Source organism: Equus quagga, chromosome 10 (genome assembly GCF_021613505.1).
Source record: "Equus quagga isolate Etosha38 chromosome 10, UCLA_HA_Equagga_1.0, whole genome shotgun sequence".
Taxonomy (NCBI): Eukaryota; Metazoa; Chordata; class Mammalia; order Perissodactyla; family Equidae; genus Equus; species Equus quagga.
In genome coordinates this window covers 27473230-27492692 of record NC_060276.1, presented here as the reverse complement: position 1 = coordinate 27492692, position 19463 = coordinate 27473230, and the positions used below count along the sequence as shown (strand labels likewise).

The window sequence follows — 19463 nt, the reverse complement described above, 5'->3', positions numbered from 1 at the left end:
AAAAGAAAAACATTAATATAAAAATAAATACTTACCATAGATAAATCTAAAAATGATCATAATTTTATCTAACATTTTTTCAAGTTCTTCATCTGTTGCTTCTTTGTTGCCTGCGCGAAGCTTTGAATCTACATACTTAGCTAAAATGGGGGAAAAGTTTGTTGTTTAGTGATCATGGGTACTCATGAGGTACTGGACACTATATATATCCAAATAGGAGTGTGATATACTGAGTTTTTCAATGCTTCAGAGGTATACATGCATTTTTTAAAGTCTCCAAAGTCAAGGAGATCAAGTGACTTGTTCAATGTCACAGAGCTAATAAATAACAGAGCCCAATAAATAACTCAAGCCCAAGTCTTCTGGCTCCATATATAATGTCCTTTCCACTATACTGATGTTTATTAAAATGGGGTATGGTGACCAGGAGAGGGTGGTATATACAGCCCTGTGCTGGGGTCATTAAAGTCATTGAAAGACATGGCACATCTTCTGGAGTGTTCATTTTACACTGACAGTAAGCAGCCTTAAATACTACTTTTCTATTAAAACAAACCAGATACATTACAGAGTAGAAGGCAAATCTGCAAAATTTTAAGGATAAGTAATAAACCAACAAAATTTCATCCTTTTGGCAGAAGACTCTAGACCTTCTCAGGGTACCTCCTCTGACATTAAGGTACTTAGGTGGGAAAACCTGAGATACACTGCAGTATACCATACACTTACACTAAATGGGCCCAGACTATTAGGTTTATTTTCATCCTGAATGTTTTTCCTTTCTCACTGAAACTATAATTTTGTGCTATCTTTCTTGTAGCCCTAAGTGTGGGTCTCTAGAAACAGCACCCAGCCCCACCTCTAAGTTGCTGTAGGCTTGGAAAACAGGTATCAAACTTAATAAAAGTAAATAGGGTCCAATGTACTGTCTTACAACGAAAGAACATCATGTGTGACATGTGAGCTTTGAGACGTTCTTAGCTTGAGGGCCTTATTCCTTACATCCAGGTTCTTAGAAACTACTAGCTTAAGCAACCTCAATTAAATAAGGTAGTTAATATACCACAGCTCTGTCAAAATTTCAGATTGACTAAAATTTTATGAATAAAAGAAGAACACAAAATAACCAGAAAAAATGACTGGAAAAATACCTATAAGTTCAGCAGGTTTGTTTGGTCTTTTGTTAATGAATGTTTCAAATGCTTCTTTCATGGCATTGATAAATTTTTCATTCTTCAGAAAACAGATATCAATTATATGGTCAACCTTATCTTTAAAATCGAGCAATTCCTGAACCATAGTTTTATCTTTTTCAGGATTAATTACAATAGTGCTGCCAAATGCCTGAAAAACAAAAATTACCACTTTTTACTAGAACTGAATTATCTACAATGAAAACAATCCCAAAATCATATTCTAAGAAGGTACACATATTTTAAAATCTCAAAAAATTAAAATAAAGCTGTTTTTGAAGTCAGGAAAACAAAAAATAAAGTGATAAAACATCCAGACTGATACCATTCATCTATAATTATAAAATAAAAAATGACCACTGGGTATACAATATCATAATGGGTTATTATTATAACTCTAGGCTCTTTTCCCTACTTTTAAAGAAGTCAGCTTTGAATTTTTTGAAAACAGCAATCTGGCTTCAGTGTAATACTGAAGAAATGAAAGAAATTTTGGATCCCAAAAACATCCTCTTTCTTTTCCCACATTCACTGCTATAAGGATTGGAGCTAGAAATCATGTCAGACATCAAAAAGGTAACTGTTTTATTGCTGATTTGCCATAGAGCTATCATTCTTAAGTTGACTGCTCTCAAAACTCTCATTACTTAAAAAAAATTGGATCTAACAAGAAATGCTCACTGATATGTATTCTGGGCACACAGATTACAAGCTATGAGAGTAAAAAAGATGCAGGTTAATTGTTAATACCTTAATGTATTCAATCCACTGCTGCAACAGAACCTGAACGCCACCTCGAACTCTACTGAAGAGTTGATACAGGAGAGATAAATCTTGAATTCGGTTTTCATCAAGGAGGTTATTTAAACCTGAATTTTCAAAAATTTTGACATTTAAAAATGGTGAACAAAAATGTCAGACATTTTAATGAAAATTAAGTTAAATTATTATTGTGATGCTGGTCTGAACTATGACTAGTCTGTGAATTTTAATATAGAGATTTGCTTTGAATTAAACCCAAATAGACAGTCACCTTTCCAAGTGAAAACTAAATATAGCAACTTTAGTCTAAATAAAAATAAAAATAATTGTGTAACAGTTTGTGCCATTTAGAATTGGTAGATCAGATGTATAAACCAATTTATATATACCTCACATGTGCAGTAGCCATAGTATATCTGGCTTTAGTTTAGTGTACATAGCTTTATCTCAGAGTATCAGAGATGGCCTGTGGTATATCAAAAACCATGCATTAATAGGCCAAGTTTAAATGAGGTTCTAACAAATTTGGTTTTTAGAATGAAATAACAGTGTGACTGCATTAAAGTTCTAAAATATATCCATTTTATACAAAAGAAAAGATGGTTGGAGAGAAAGGTAAGACTCTATCCTATTTGTGGCATTCTCAAAGTAAAAGTCAGGGTATTCTCCAAAGATCGCTCAGGATTAGTAGAAGTGCTTGGTTTTACATGCTATGAACAAAAACATTTTAGTGTAAAAAGGAATGCCTTTCCTTACTGTAATCTTACAAATTAAGTCAAGAATTCCCAAATTCCTAGTGTTTCTTTACTGGGGTTGGTGGACCTCTCTCGTCTTAGTGCCCATATCTTTAAGTTAAGGAAAAGAGGTACCTCCTGAAAGTTTACTGTAATGAATAGAGAAAAAGGATAGTGTCCATCCTCAGAAATGCAGCCACGTGCTATCAGGCTTTAAAAAGGGTAATCTTTAAAAATGTTTTCTACTTGCTTGCTGCTACCATTTTAAAGGTAATTTCTTATTTATAAATCACCAATTACCTTTTTGAAGAATTGCTGTTAAATGTTCACCTAGAAGTTGTTTTTCTACAGTAGCAATTAATGACTTCCTACAAGGAAAAGAAGTTTAGAATTATTGACGTTTGACTTTGCTGAAAATTTAAATAGCCTCTCCTGGGGGTAAAAGTCAAATAGCTCATTTTGTGTTCATTTAAATATTCCTATCCTATGTTTAAATTGACTGGTGCTCAGAGTTACTTCACTTTAGGCTTAGAAGAAGGAAACCTTGTATATTTCAGAATTTGATTTACACCATGAAATAAATATTTCCATGGTCTTGCTGGCTATTTCCAAGTTTCTCTGCTTATATTAGGAAGGTAAAGAAGTTATCTATGTTGCTTACAGGAACTCTTTGGTTGGTAATATTTAGGAAAGCACAGTTTCTCTGATAAACACCCACTGAATTTTAATTGGCCTGAAGATTTCAAAGATCACATCAGCTTCTAATACCATTTTTTAATTATGTCCTAAACACATACACACAACCAATAATCAAATCCTTGGTTAAATCTAATTAACTAGGGAAAATAACAACTTGAAATTTGTATTATAAAAACAATTGTTAAAAATCTCAAGTCACACCTGAAAATTGTTACTAACATGCCTGAGGATGCCTCACGTGCCTTAAGTGATTCAACAACACGGGTTAAGGCTATTAGGCTGAACATGAAATACTTACTGGGTGGTCTGATCTAAGTAAGTAATAAGTCTGTCTGCTTCTTCTTCTAGACGTTTGTTAACATGATGAAGATATTCAGGAACCTACAAAGATAGTTTTTTATATTATTGTTTTCCTCCCCATAAATCATTCAGAAAATGTCAAGACCAAAAGATCCTGTGAGCAGCCCTGTCAAAGGTGACAGGGTTGAATCATATGTAAAATTATAGGTAGAGTATATGATCCAGAATTCTGGCCTTTAAGAAGAGAGAAAAGAAAGGAGCACCTAAGCGACAGAAAAGCATCACAATGCTGGGAAGATAAATGCAAAGGGCAGTTTATGTTCTATAAAGTAAGGTCTATTGTGAGACACAGTGAATTTATTAATCATGATTTTTAAATACCTCTCTTTCCTGCATTAATTTTTGGCCTTCAGCTGCATAGAGCCGGTTAGTTTCTTCCAAAAATCGTTGTTCAAAAGAATCCTGATAAATCTGGGAGAGTGGAACAAAATAAAGGAGTTCATTTTTTCAATAAATATTTACTGAATGTCTTCTATGTGAACATCACTATCAACATGGTTTTTAAGTATCAAACTGGGGTAGCAATCAGCTCGGTAGTAAGTGAAGTAGTTAACTTACTTGCAAATCAGAGAGCATGCTTAAAAGACTTCGGAGTAAACTTCTGTCAATAGCTTCACCATTTCTTTCTCTCTCAATCAAGAGAAGAATGCCATCAATTGTCTTATTCTGGACTTTCTGGTCACTTATAATATGAGCTCTAAATAACTCCAGCCCCATGTCCCTAAAATAAAAAAATGTATATAATCTAAATTAATTGAGAACAATATCACTTCTGGAGAGGCTTGCTTAAATTCTCACCATGTGCTAATTAGGGCTCCCGGCTTTGAAGCAGCAATCGTTAAAGGATAAAATCCACACATTTAATTCTAAATGATATTATGAGATTAAAGCATACAGGAAACTTGTTTTGTTTAATGAGAACTGAAGCTAAATTTCTGTCTTCCTCCATAACTAAGTTTTGTTGTATTTCCTTTGGTGGCTATTTCTTCCTCGGATAAATCAAGAGACAAAAGTAGTTCAAAGATGTAAAACGGTCTTCACTGTACTGCTAAAGAAGTGCTTAATCGGTCATCTGTCACCTGGCTTCAGTACTCAAAAATTAGTAAACTCCCTGATAACTGCTATAGGTAGATGCTAGGCACATGGTGGGGAAAGAGCTCATTATACTATTCTATTTTCACGTATACATGGCATTTTCAATATTAATGTTAAAAGATAATGAGGGAACTCTTGATCAGCAACAAAATGACACACACTCAGCTAGTCCAGAGCAAACTTTAACCCCTTTGACTAACAAAAAAACTTCATAAATTATTATATGCTCAGAGAATGTTCATTATCTCTAATATTGGCATAGGCAAAACATAATTAAGAAGGTAAACCTGCTATAAATACAAGTCTAGAAGCCAAATGTGAGTTTTTGAAGATTATTCACAGTATCACTTACTCTCTTCCATTAGTGTAATTAAGATTTGACTATGATTTGTAACAAATCTTTTCATACTTTTTTTCTGGCATCCTTACCATATGGATGGTAGCATTGAATTCTGAAGAACGTAAGTTCTATCCAGAAACAAAAAAATGCTCCTGATCATGATCTGCCAATGAAAAAAGAAATCAAACAATTTTTATACTTTGTGAAGTTGAAATATTTGCTCTCAAATAAGAATAAAATTGCAGGGTTCGCCTGTATATATACTAGACTACTAGGATCAAACATACGGATAAACACATCTACCTGAGAATATTCCCATACCATTTTTATTAAAATATTCTATTGTCTTAATCCTTGATGTAGTTTGCAGAAAAGGGGCATTTAAAATAAGATATAAAATAATACCAGATTAGAGAGAAAGGAAAAGCTTGTGGTCTGAGTAAGCTAAACTATAGGACCACCAGGCACCTTCACAGGTAATCAAATAGTGGGCATATTCACCAAGACTGACAGACTAAATGAAACTTTTTTAATGAGATAAAACTTTCTGGTTAAGTGTGACAAAAATTAAAATGATTCTAAGGTGTAAGTCATTCTAAAATGCTGGTTTACCTATATAACTTGTAGTTTTAAAACAGAAAACTCAACCAAAATTAGTTACCAATTCAGAACAAGAGCAGATATTGAGGCAGTCCACCTACTGCAAAGCTTTTAAAACTAATAGTCCTATATTTAAAGAAATTTATTTTTTAACTACAATAGTTAGCTGAAATGTAATACTTTTTCCAGCTTACCATTTGTCTGCAATGGTTTTGCCAGCATCTATCGATCTTCTTTAGAAAAAGAACACTATCCAATGAATCCGTGAGATATATGTTAAGGAAATTTTAGAGTGCTTAGTACAAGCAATACATGCGATGTTAAGAGCATGTTTGTCTTAAATACGGAATACTCTACATAATAAATGAAACCAAATAGCACTTAATTATAGAACAAAATGCTACTTAAACTGTTCAAAAATTTTAGATCCCACTAAAAAATACCTTTAAATACAAATCTTAGACATAATTGAGCATTGTGTTTCCAGTTTATGATTTCCCTTAGAAGATTATCTTTCCTCAAATGGAAATCTGTTAGGACAAAAAGAGTAAAGACGTAAGGGCATCTTATTTACACTAATACTACAATGTAGATTTGGACCCTAATTAAAGCAGGAAAGTCAAAAATTTGTTGCTTCTTTCTCTAGAAGCAAAATGAACAAAAATAACAAATCTACAAAACACAGGTATTCCATTTCAAGCTGGGTTAAATAGTGAGGGATGAGGAGGGAGGTGGAGATGAAAACACAAGACTTTTTGTTTTAAAAGGATATTCTCTGAACTGATGAATTTGTGCTTTGATGTGATCTTCACAAATCTGTCTCAGCTGTTTGTACAAGTTTGCAGAAATCTTGTAAGAACAGAGATTTTCTACAGCCTGCAAGATTAAACACATACTTAAGGAGAGAAGGAGGGGATTTCTCAATTATTTACATCAAATTCATATTATTTTACTATTTCTACCATGTCAGCTTATTAAGAAGTTATTCATCCATTTAAAACACAAGGTAAAACAAGAAAATACCAATATAGTAAACTTTTTCATAACCAATGTACTGTACCAAAAAAGTTAACATATTTATTATGACTGCACAGGTTAAGGATGGAGGGGTTCAAGCCAAGTTCTCCCCTGTGAAGACATCCAATTTAAAACAACTGCTACATATAAATGCTATCTTGCTCTTAAAAATGTTAACTGTTTTGGGGCTGGCCCCGTGGCCGAGTGGTTAAGTTTGCGCGCTCCGCTGCAGGCGGCCCAGTGTTTTGTTGGTTCGAATCCTGGGCGTGGACACAGCACTGCTCGTCAAACCACGCTCAGGCGGCGTCCCACATGCCACAACTAGAAGGACCCACAACAAAGAATATACAACTATGTACCAGGGGGCTTTGGGGAGAAAAAGGAAAAAAATAAAATCTTTAAAAAAAAAAGTTAACTGTTTTCATAAGCAGAGTTCCATTTTGAGTTTAAAAAATAATTTCACCAACTGTTTATCAGATGGGTTGGGCAGTCCAACCACTACTGAATTAAAATTTATTTATACTTTCTTTGCTTTTCCTGAACAGAAGAGTGCAGAAATTATTGCTAAAGTATTATAATGAGTATGATATAATTAAACACGAGGATTTTTCTCCAACATTTGTTTAAGAATATTTAAATAAATACAGGCATTTTAAAACTTGTACAACTGAATAAACACTAATTACAAAAGAACTGACTGTATTTTTACTTCCTTCTAATAGCTGAATTGGTCTTCTTTTATACTCAGATCCCAAAAGGACAAACTTCAGATTTCAGTGAGTTTCTTGTTATGCATATCAAAAGACTTTCAAATTTAAAACAACAGGCATGGTAAAACTCTTAGGATGAACTCTGATATAATCTACAATTCCAACTAGTAATGACTTAAATATAACATTAGGATTCCTTTTTCACCACAACAGAAGGCAAAAATTCCATTAAAATTGATTCTAAGGGAGCATCCAAGTTTTGCTGGTTGGAGTGGAATTTTATAAATATGTAGTTGAAAGTCATATTCCCAGTATGCAAGTCTACTAAATAAATCAGCAAATGAAAAGAAAGCTTAAAGACCACTGGAGGTTAAGGTACCACACCTCACCAGGAAACAGCAGGCCAATTAAATCCAGCAGCTAAGGAGAAATAAGAAGGCTGAGTCCCCTGCTGGTTACTTTCCATGAGTTAGGCCACAAATGCCTACAGGGTGTATTTAGACTTATTCATGTGCCTCTCTGTTTACATTGGTCCTCTATGGGCTCTCTCTCTTCCTCCTTCAGTAGTCTTCTCACTGTATCTCCAGGTTCCTTTTGAGTGACTCATTTTCTCAGCATTTCTCATTTCCTGCTTAGATTCTGCTTTTGTACTTCATTTTCTCCACATTTCCACTTCCAGTATTTCTTCCATCCCCTTCTGCTGTGTTCCTTTCTCCCATAGAGTAGTTTTCAATGCACCTACTTATCTTCTCATACAAGATACCATATTCCCTTCCTACTCAGCTACATCCCACTTCTTCCAATAAGCTGTCCTTAATTGCCTCAGCTACCAGTGACTCACCTGGCACTATCACCAATCATACCACACTGACTTGTCACTGAGCCAATACTATATCTTTTTATGTGTATATCCTGTCCCCCAACTCTCCTTAATGACAGAAAGAGACTACGTGCCCATGTATCAATAGGTTCTTCAAAACTTGTTGGGCTTTGAACAAGGTGAATATAGTAAATATTCAAAAAAACAATGTACCTACAACTAGAAAAATGTCCCGCACAAAGAAGGGGCTTATAGTGTTAGGAAAAAACTGATGAGAAAACATAATTACAATACAGTGTGCTAGGTGCTATGATTGGGATAAGCAAAGAGGTGAGCAAGATAAAGAGGCAGAGTCCCAAAGACCCAGAGGGAAATGCATAAAGAGCTAGTGGGAATAGTGAGAAACAGAGAATTCAGCTGGGCTTTATACGCACACAGCCTCACCTGTGTTTAGCTGAAGGGTGGTTTAAGATGTCAAAGGCAAGAAAAGTAGGAAAGACAGGAGCATCTAAGCTGAGTTTTGAAGATCAAGCTGGAAGACAACACTCTGCTTCTCTAATTTAGCCTTGACTGCTTCTTAATATATAGACCAGATCTAGTAATTTCCCTTTCTTGACAAATTTCAAGTTCTTCATGTACTGTTACAGAGAAATCCCATATGTCTAAAAAAATACAAAGGACTGAATGGTGTGGTGTGGTGCATGCTCTACTATCATTTATGTAAAAAAGAAAAAATGAATGAAAACACAGATTTTTTTTTTTACATAGATAAAACATCTCTGGAAAGATACCCCCCAAACTAAGAATGTTTGTGGAGAGGGGAACTAGCTGCGGGGAGAGGATGGGGGTTGGAGGATGAGGTGGAAGTGAAACTTTTCACTACACGCTCTGTAATACTTTCTGGGCTTTGACCCACATGACTATATTAAATATTCAAAACACTTAAATACTTGCCTCACTCAATAAAATCCTTTCTATCTCCCCCACCACCACACTTTCAGCATGGCATTCAAGGCTCAGTCTTAACCATTTTAGTTTCATGTCTGTTTATAATCTTCCACACACCCTGTGATCTAAACACTCTGCTTTCCTCACTTTTGAGCAAGGTTTGTTTGGAGCAGTCATATGTGCCTAAAACAGTGGCTTCCAAAAATGTTTGACAAGCCACAGTAATGTCACAATCTATTGCACATAAAATAAATTTATGTAACAAAGAAAATCTTCATGAAACTACATTTACCATTACTACATGTGATGTACTCTATTTCCTATTTAATTTCTTTAAAAAAATGCTGGTCATAAACTAATTTCACGAACCTACTAGAATATAAACACCTTAGGGGCAAGGACTAAGTGATCTCTACATGCCCATGGTGTCTGCCCAGCTTTGCGTAGAGTAAGCAGTCATCGATTCAACAAGATTGAGTGTTTACTAAGCACTCTCTGTATCCTGTTAGGTCCTAGGATACAAACATGAATAAGAAAGTGTTAAATCACTACTTAGGAGCTTGAGAGAAGCTCTATTTTATTCCAGATCTTTGAAAGGCACTTTTAGAAATATATTATTTTACATTTCACTAAACATTTTGGAAATCCCTGAAAGTCTGATCTAGTATAATTATTACTAAAATAACCTCATTTCACAGGCAACTATTTGCATTAAACAGATTCTAGATAGTTTTACAAGTCTCTTAAATAAAACTACCTTTTTACTTAAGCTCCCAATGATTACTGGTAAATATGCTTCCTTAAATCCTTTTTTAAAAGTAGTTAGATATCAAAAAAGAAAATTCTAGCAAGATTTTAACCTTTATTCCTCCAAATCCCGGCCCCTCCCCTACCCAAATACATACATGTCACATCAAAAACGTGTTTGTCTGGAAAAAAAAAAAAAACCACACTCCAAAAAAATATAAATATGTAGAAAATGAAATGCAAAACTACAGTTTGTGAAATTTGATGCTTCGGGGAATATAGGATTTAAGCAGCAGCAAAGGCGCACAAGATTTGCATTTGGGACGAGGGAAGGAGTGCAAATAAGGGTGAAAAAACTAGAATAAAAAATGAAGATGACTAAAATAAAGATAAAAGATACAAAGAATGCAAAAAATAAAGGACTAAAACATGGTAAGGGAGGAAATCTAAAAATGTTTTTGATCTAACAACAGACACTAAGAAAGATATTAAATTCCTATTAGGGTGCTGAACTCTGGTCATTGACCTAACAGGTTGGGTCTTATTTTTTCCAACCATATGTTTCAAAGAAAGAAAGGAAAGACCACACCACAAAACTTTTCAACAACTGATACAGCAACAAAATCTAAATTATCTTTTATATCTAGTAAAAATGGCTAAAAGAAGATACTCAAAATATATCAAAAACTAAGAATTTGCAAAAAGGAAGCCAGACAATGAAGGCTAAATTTTCCTCTTTACATCTAGTAAAAAGGGCTTAAATAAAACTGAAATTACCAAGTACTAAGAATTTGTAGTTGCATTTTTTAAAATAGCAGGATAGTATTAATTCAGTAAAAAGAGGAGCAATACATAACGTGACAGACTAAGCTTAAAAACATCAAGAGTAACAACAGTTAAACAAACTTACAGAAAATACAAGAGCTAGTCATCCTTGCTAAGAATCTAACTGCTTGCCTACAAACCATTGACTGCTTAAGCAACCAGATTTTATAACAGATAATAACCTATACTGAGATGAATGCACTATTTGCTTCCAGTTCCAGTCTTGTGGTCATCTACTCGATAAATGAATCATTAATAGAAAGGTTCATTATTTAAGATATATTTCACAAAAAGCTAACCAAACGAGAGTTTCTGTTTTTATTTTGAGGAAGATTAGCCCTGAGCTAACATCTGCTGCCAATTCTCCTCTTTTTGCTGAGGAAGACTGGCCCTGAGCTAACATCCATGCCCATCTTCCTCTACTTTATATGTGGGATGCCTGCCACAGCATGGCTTGCCACGCAGTGCCATGTCTGCACCTGGGATCCAAACCGGTGAACCCCAGGCCACCGAAGCAGAACGTGCGCACTTAACTGCTGCACCACCGGGCCGGCCCTGAGTTTCTGTTATTAATGATAGATAAAATTACTTTCATCAGAATTGAAGTATGGACTAGGCTTGCCTTGAAAGATAATAGCTAGACATTTATATTAAGAATAAATGTTACACTTTCATATATAAACAAACAGCCAGCTCCAAAAAAGGTAACTGATTTAAAAACACTACACAGCTACTCATACAAAGGCTGAGAACATGAGGAAAATAATCCCATTATTTAAAATATTACTTAGTAAAAAAGTGACATGCCAAAACCAAAATTCCAACTATTAAGATACCACATGTAAAAACAAGGCACATTCTTGAGAAGTGCAGAGGGACACTGTTCCTAGAGAGTTCCTCTCTTTTTCTAGTATTTTTTCAATTTGGCTAATGGTGTCTACCAACACATATGTGCAATGTAATCTATTTATCAGCCAGCTGTTCTGGCCCAGTGTGGATTTAGAATCGAAAAACTAAATGTGGCGTTAGAGTTGTATACCAAAATGCAATCTTAAAACAAAGGTATCTTTTTTTAAAGACTCAAATATTTATTATCATCATCATCATGGATAACATCAATATACAGGAGGCACTGTAGTAAGTAGTTGTTTGCAGCATTTTATTTATAACTAAACAACCCTGCCATATAGGTATTGTCAGTCTCCCCATTTTGCAAATGAGGAAACCAAAGCTTCGAGAACTGACTCACCCAAAGTTATCATGAATGGCAGATCTCTAATCTAAGGAGGCTGATCAACTCAAAGTCAGTGCATTTAACCATACTTCTATCTGTTGTCAATCAGAAACAAGCAAACAACAAAAAAAACCCAAACCAAAACAACATTAACCACTGCCTCACTCTTACAGGATTTCGAGGTTGTCAAAGAAAGATAATTTTTAAACTCAGGTACAATTCTAATTTAAAATCACCTTTAAAAGACTACATCTGCTTATTGCCAATGCACTCAAGAGCATGTTCTTTCCGAGAAATTAAAAACTTAGGAGGCAGTACACGCAATCCACACTAGGGACTTCCATGGGTAAGCTTTAAAGCAAAATGGTTTTGTACGCACAGAAAAAACTTCTGCATAGATACATGCCAAATTTATAAGTGTTTACTTCAGGGACAGAGGGTGAGATGGGGTAATGAGAAATTTGGAGAACTTTTGTTTGGTATGTTTGGTATACTACATACTTCATTATTGTTTCAATTTTAGGAGAGTAATTTTAAATTACATTTCAACCAGTCAAAATCAAAGAAGCACCTGAAATCCAGATGGTATGAAAAAATGTTACTCCCTTTATCCTTTTATCCTCTTTTTTGAACTTGAACATCTCAATCTTTCTGAGAACAATCGAAAGGAGCATTTGTAAAATTAAGGTCCAAAATAACAAAGCAGCTGGAAACAAATGCTTCCGAATTTATTAGAGCAGAAGTAGTAAAGTACTATGAAAAATACAAATAGTGAAAAGTTATAACATTGATTTTAGGCTGAAGAAGTGCACCTGAACAACAGCGGATAATAATTCTGAAGCATAGAAAAGGAAAAACACAAAAAATGTAAGCTATGAGCTCTTGAAACATAAAGGAATTTAACAGAATCAAATTATCAGGAAAAATATTTTGAACCAAAAGCTATGGAAAAATATTTAAAGTAAAATAAATAGGGTTCATTAACAACTACAATCAATGTTATAAATATGAAATAAAGACGTTACTGAAATTAAAGATGCCGAACACCAGCATATCCAAATAAACACCATATATGTGCGTGAACGAAAAAAATTACCTTCTTTGATGACAAAGAGTTTTTTCCTAAAGTAAAAGTATTTCAAAAGTGCTTCAAACACTGCACTACAGAGGTATTTGAACTGCTGTGGTGTATTAGCGAGGCAGCAGTGAGTGAAAGTGCGCTGGACTAGAAACTTGGGCACCTCAGTTCCAGTCCCCTGCTCTGCCAATGTATGACTCTGAGCATGTATTTAACTTCCCTGAGACTCAGTTTCCTTATCAATAGAGAGGGGATAATAACTACACTACCCTATCTACTTCACAAAGGGTCTCTAAATTCTTAAATGAGATATTAAACAATGAACCTGCTTTGCAGGCTGTTCCATGTATGAACAAAAGATACTGGACCACATGATCTTTCTTAAGGCCTTTCCAACTCTAATTCCATAATTCCACTTCTATTATTGTACAACTTAGGAGCCACGTATGTAATATACCAACATAGGCAAATGAGGTGGGCTTATCCGTAAGTAATACCTTAGCAGTACTACTACCACCTACACTTAGATAGCATTATCATGCTTATACTATTACATAGCATTATTACTACATGTTGGGCATCATTCTGTTTGGCATGCACTGAATCATTTAACCTTCACAGCAACAGAAATTGGTGATCTCAATTGACATAGTACGAGTGAAAAGGCCACACTGTGGCTTATGAAGAAGTTTGACTAGTGATAATATGATCTTATATTTCTGAATCATAGTGCTTGAGGGGTTTTTCACAAACATCTTATTCGATTCTTATAAGCAACCTCCTGAGGTAAATAGGGCAGGTACTCTTTCCCCTATTTTACAGAGGAGAAAACTGAAGCTGGGAGAAGTTTAGCTCCTTGACCAAGATCACAAGGATAACAGCAGCCCAAACTAGGTCCCAAACCTGTCTTCTGACTCCTAATCCAGGGTCTGTCCATCACCATACTACCTCCATAACTAAAATGAATAGATGAAAACTACAAATTCGGATCAACTGACCCAACGTAATTTCTTAAAAGGTATTCATCAATACAAAAACTCAAGCTTTTGGACTCTGAAGTATTTTTTTAATACAAAACTGCTGATGCTATAATGCAAAGTAACTTCTTGAACCGGCTGTGTCAAAAACACAGGTAGGGCAAAATATCTTGGTAGTAAGAAATCTAAATCAGTAATTGCCTTTAACAGTATATTTAAATTAAACACTTCAGTACAGACCTGTTCGTTCAGCAAAAGAAACAAACCTGAACATCAGACCATCACTGGAATACAACCTGCTGCTCATATTTTGGCTAAGGTGTGTCTAGTAGCTCAGGAGATTAGACAAACAAAGAGAAAGAAAAAGAAATGACCAAAGGCCACTAATAGAAAAGAGGCGGAATAAAGTGTATGGAAATATCTGTATTTCTTGAGGCCTTTCTTACAGATGAGTAACATCACTTAGCAAGAAGCATCACAATAAAATGACATGTCACCAAAAATCACCTTTGAGATCCAGGCTATAGGATTCCATTACAGGTAAATCCTCTATTATACCAAGGTACTCCTAAGTATAAATCCTAATGAGAAGGGTCCCAGATAAGCCCAATTTATACCAATATGACTGTACCCATAGTTTATGTCAGAATACGTAGTCTGATTATAAAACAGTGCATAAATTAATCGAGAAACTATAATTAGGAGGGAACCAAAAGTCCACATAAGGACCCATTTCAGGAAGTAAAATCCATATACATTCCACTTCAATTTATGCTAATGAAAGCTGGTTGTTCACATTAATACAGACCTGATACAGTTCTTCTAAATTGTACTTAATCGAAGTGCTATTCTGGATAGCTTCCACCGCTTCTTTCAGCTTCTGCCATGTTTCATCTGTGTAGTTTTCTGGTAATTTAGGCTTATCTAGATGATATATAAAAGGTTGACATCAGAATAATATGTACAATATAGTAATAGAAGGATCCATAAAATACAATAACACTATGACTGCTTTTTAGGAGTAATTGTGATCTTCATAATTATTACACCTAAATATTCATGTAACCACTGTATTTAGTTTAATATAAAGAATAAAATTTCAAATGCCAGCATACTGTTCAAGTCATTTTGACTCACCTATTAAAACTGAAGGTGAGGATTTTATCTCCTATTGACTGTATTGCTTCAAAAAACAAAAATTCAAGAATGACAGATAAAAAAGAACAATCCTGATCCTATTCAATCATGTGTAAAACCTAAGTCAGTCAACATGAATTCTGTACATGAGATTTAAAACACTGAGCGCCTATTATGCACAAGGTACTTTATAAACATCTGAATCTTCCTAATAATGCCCTGAGGAAGGTATTATTATCCCTATTCTGCAACTGAGGAAACTGAGGCTGGAAGATTCATTTAGTAAGGCTTGCCCAAGGTCACCATAGCTAGCCAATGGCAAAACTGGGATTCTAATCTAGGTCTGTTTGACCCCTCACATTTATGCAGCATCTACAGAAATTGAGAGAAACATCTTAATTCAGGTTTTAACTTAAACTGCATTTCTGAGCAGAGTAAAATGTTAAGAAATTAAAACATCAAAATGACTCCAGAACCTATGTAGCATTTTTTAGAATGAAAAGGAAAAGGAATCTTAATCCAGGATTTAATTTAAACTTCACTGACCAGCAATGAGCTTTTTTTTAATGAAAACACCCAAATATCTTAATAAGGTGTTTTTATTTTAGGAGGGAGAGAAAAAACCCAAACAAAAATCTCTGAAACCAGTATGCAAATACAATTAGGATCGCAGCTCATCTCTTTAAAAATCCTTGGCTATTAAATCAACATATTTTAAATGAAACAGTGAACACATTAGTCAATTACAATTCATATTTACTTCAGAAAGGTCTACTATTAAATCAGAAACATTACAACACTCTTGAGAGCTTGGGGACGAGAGAGGAGTGACACAAAAAAATGGTTAAAAATAAACAACACTATAATCCTCTGCTTGAGACAAAATAGAGCATATTCTTGATTTCCACACTAATGTTGAAAACACAAGCATGGAGAATCTAATTTTCTCAATACTAACACTTAGCCGCAAGGCACTTATCTGGTAAATATTACTTTAGTTCATTCATTTACTTCTCCACTTAATAAACAATTTAGCATCTAATACCTGTCAGTTAAGGGTGTTGAAAAAGTAAGTCAGAAAAACAGAAACACAGTCAACAGATAAAAAGTAAATCAGCTCAACTACATTTTTTTAAATTGCTGATTTTATATTTGCATCAATGCATTTATAACACTCTCCATCACATCGCAAACACAAAATGAAGAAGTTTTCCTAAAAGCTGCAGGTCAGTGCTTTAAAACCCATTTTAGTGATAAAAAAATAGATGTAGTAATTGATCCTATCTTTAGACTAGTGGTACACAGTTACTACTTCTGTGTAAACACATTATTTTTCACTTCCAAAGCCCACCTTTGGAAAGAAATGCAGAGATCATAAATATTTTTCTCCAAGTACTGCTAACACAATGAGTTTCAAGAATATAGCATTCAACATCATAAATCTAACTGTAAATCTTATTTGAGCATGAACATATCACCATTGCTACCTGCATTTCTAGGGACTGGAGAATGTGGCCTACTGAAGCATAAAAATAAAATTCCCAGCAGTGCCAAGGCTCACTATGCACCTGAAATACATAAACCTCTTTAAAATACAAATTTCTCACCTGTAAAATCCGGATCAAACATACCGATTGCCAGTGTTATAAGGAATAACAGATTAGATACGATAGGCTGAGACAGACCTCAAAATACTGTACAGAAACACCCAGTGTATACTTCAGCACAAGGATACTAACCATCCCCGGAAAATGAACCCTCCACCCAAAAAAGGACCTCCCTCCGCCTCACTGATTATGCATAAAACATTAGGCCACCTCTATACTGTTTAATATATTAACATAAATAGAGCACGTGACCGCTCAAGTGTCAAATCCTTAGTAAGTGATTATGGATTTTGGCCTTGGTTACCTTTAAAGTTCTTGATCACTAACTTCTTAGCAGAGCCAGGCTTGCTGTTAGCAAAGCTAGAGGCGGTGGTAGATTTGGCTAGGCCATTTGCGTGATGCACCGAAGCCACAGAAGAGATTAATATACTCTTATTTTTAAGTTGCTGCTGCTGAGATGTTGCAGCAGTTGGTGAAGAGGAGGAGGAGGAGGAGGAGGATTCCTCAGCCATCTTCGCATCAAACCCTACAAAGTCCACGCCGTCGTCAAAACGCAGCTTCTTCGGTACCGGTACGTGGCTGGAAGCAGCCACTGAAACCCCCAGGCAGAAGGACGAGGTTGAAGGGGATGCCGAATCCCTGGGTTGTAAAGGAGGAGAGGAAGAGGCGATATCAAAGTCTTCTCTCTCGTTACTACTGTTACTGCTGCTACTGCTGTTTAACTTTCTCTTCTTTGCAGAGGTGGGCGGAGTGGTGCTGGTATTACCATCAGTGGCAGATCTGACCTCCTGAGCAGCAGCAGCAGCTGAGGGATTGGGGGAAGAAAAACCTGTTGGAAACATGAAAATAGCGGGGTCAACAGGCAGAGGAGCATCAAAAACCTACGTTTATATGCCTGCGTGCGTGTAGGAGAGAAGGTGGCAATGCTAGAGGGGGAAGGGAAGAAAGAAGAGAGGAGAAACACAGAGGACGAGAAGGAAAGTGAAGGGGGGGCTACACCGGGGGAATGGGAGGGTTTGGGAAGGCGGATAGGCTAACACCAGGAGTGAGCAGAACGAGGGGGGAGAGCGAATGAGGAGGCAGACAGGTAAACGGCCGTGCCGTCCCCCTCCCCTGCTTTTCGGTCTCTCTCCCCCCTTTCTGCAGGAGCGACTCAGAGAGTCTGTGAGGCGGCAGCTCCTCCTCCTTTTCTCCCCCTCTCAGGGAGGGGAGACGCCGTGCTTGGGGGGAGGGGGAAGGGGGAGAGAGCCGAGGCTTGTTATTGTCAATAGCACAAGAAGCTAAAGATGGCGCCACTTCCGGTCACGCGGCGGCGAGGGAGGGGCGGCGTCTGTCCCCGGGAGTGGGGGGTGGAGAGAAGCACTGCGGGCGCCCGGGGGGGCGGGGGCGCCGGCTCGCGGGGAGGCGGCGGGAAAGGGGCGGCTAAGGCACCCGAGACGCTGGCGTTCCTTCCTTCGCGCTCGCGCTCCCTCCCCCTCCCTCACCCGCTCACCTTCCCGGGCTGCACTCTCCTCACCCGGCCCACCGGTAACTCCCACCCCTCCTTAACGGTCCCGCGGGAAGCTTCGCGCCGCAACGCCCTTACCGGAAGTGACTGGGCAGACACTTTTCATAGCGCCCAGATCCCGAAGCCCCCAGGTCCGCAGGACTTGAAAGGGGGGGTGGGGGAGGGAGAAAAGGGGAGGGGGAGAGGTGGAAAGGGAGGAGGGGCGGGCCTTCGGGCACCTTCGGAGCTCCTGATTGGCGATTTCTGGACGCGGGGCGGGCGAGGAGGGGGTGGCGGGAGAAGGAGCGGGAAGGAGCCTGAAGGGGAGGGAAAGTGGTGACGGTGAGGGGCGGGGTGAGCTAGCTGGGAAAAAAGAGGAGGAGGGAGAGAGGAAGGGAGGGAGTAAAAAGTAAGGGAACGGAGAATGGAAACTTTGAAAGAGATAAAGGAATGAGGAGGGGTTGCAAGACGAGGGGAGTAACCCGAAATGGACGAAAATATAATCATGCCATTATGCCCCCTGCTAGGGAGGAATGTCATGTTAAGATAGGAAAAGAAAAAGAGCTTAGATGGAAAGAAAAGGAGTTCTGATTGAGTTGCGCTATAAGTTGTTTCTCTTTTATGTCAAGGACATCACTGACCCAATACTGAATGGGGCCTGAATTTTGATACCTTTCTCAGTAATATAGCTACAAATTCTTTTCCCTTCCTACCAGGAGCATTTTCTAAGATAGCTGGCCGCAGTTAAGCGTGCATTTTAAGGCCAAGAAACGGGAAGGTAACTAACACGCCCCCCCCCCCCACACACACAAGTCCCAGGACCAACCCCAAGCTCGACCTCATCTGTCATTAACCTAGTAATTTACAGACTAGACAAAGCCACGTCTTTTACCAAACCTCAGTTTATACACTTCGTCCCAAAGAAGACATTTTAGGAGAACAATACTGGCAGAAGTCAATGTTTTCTACCAATGTATTCCATGAGCCCAAATTTTAAAATGGATTACTCATAAGAACAAACCTCTACATTTGATTAAATTAGCAACAATAAACCTTGTAAATTCCTTGTTGGGAGTTTTCATTTAACCCGAAGC

General features: G+C 36.9%; 1 protein-coding gene across 3 annotated transcripts in view; it reads right to left on the bottom strand.

Moving 5' to 3' along the window:
- CUL4B (cullin 4B) overlaps nt 1–18606 on the bottom strand; it is a 29619-nt gene extending 11013 nt beyond the window's left edge. For 2 of the 3 annotated variants that reach the window (XM_046673398.1, XM_046673399.1), the window contains exons 1-13: nt 18469–18606; nt 17188–17712; nt 14948–15063; nt 6556–6659; nt 5978–6047; nt 5273–5346; nt 4307–4469; nt 4070–4159; nt 3687–3769; nt 2990–3057; nt 1944–2062; nt 1152–1344; nt 36–140 (exon numbers count right to left, since the gene is read on the bottom strand). In XM_046673398.1, coding sequence (XP_046529354.1) covers nt 36–140; nt 1152–1344; nt 1944–2062; nt 2990–3057; nt 3687–3769; nt 4070–4159; nt 4307–4469; nt 5273–5346; nt 5978–6047; nt 6556–6659; nt 14948–15063; nt 17188–17712; nt 18469–18496 — 1738 coding nt within the window. In that variant the 5' untranslated portion in view covers nt 18497–18606. Of the gene's footprint in view, nt 1–35; nt 141–1151; nt 1345–1943; nt 2063–2989; nt 3058–3686; nt 3770–4069; nt 4160–4306; nt 4470–5272; nt 5347–5977; nt 6048–6555; nt 6660–14947; nt 15064–17187; nt 18226–18468 lie in introns of those variants that run through there. The other variant, XM_046673397.1, reaches the window with a different exon arrangement.
- Between the last annotated feature and the right edge of the window lie 857 nt (nt 18607–19463).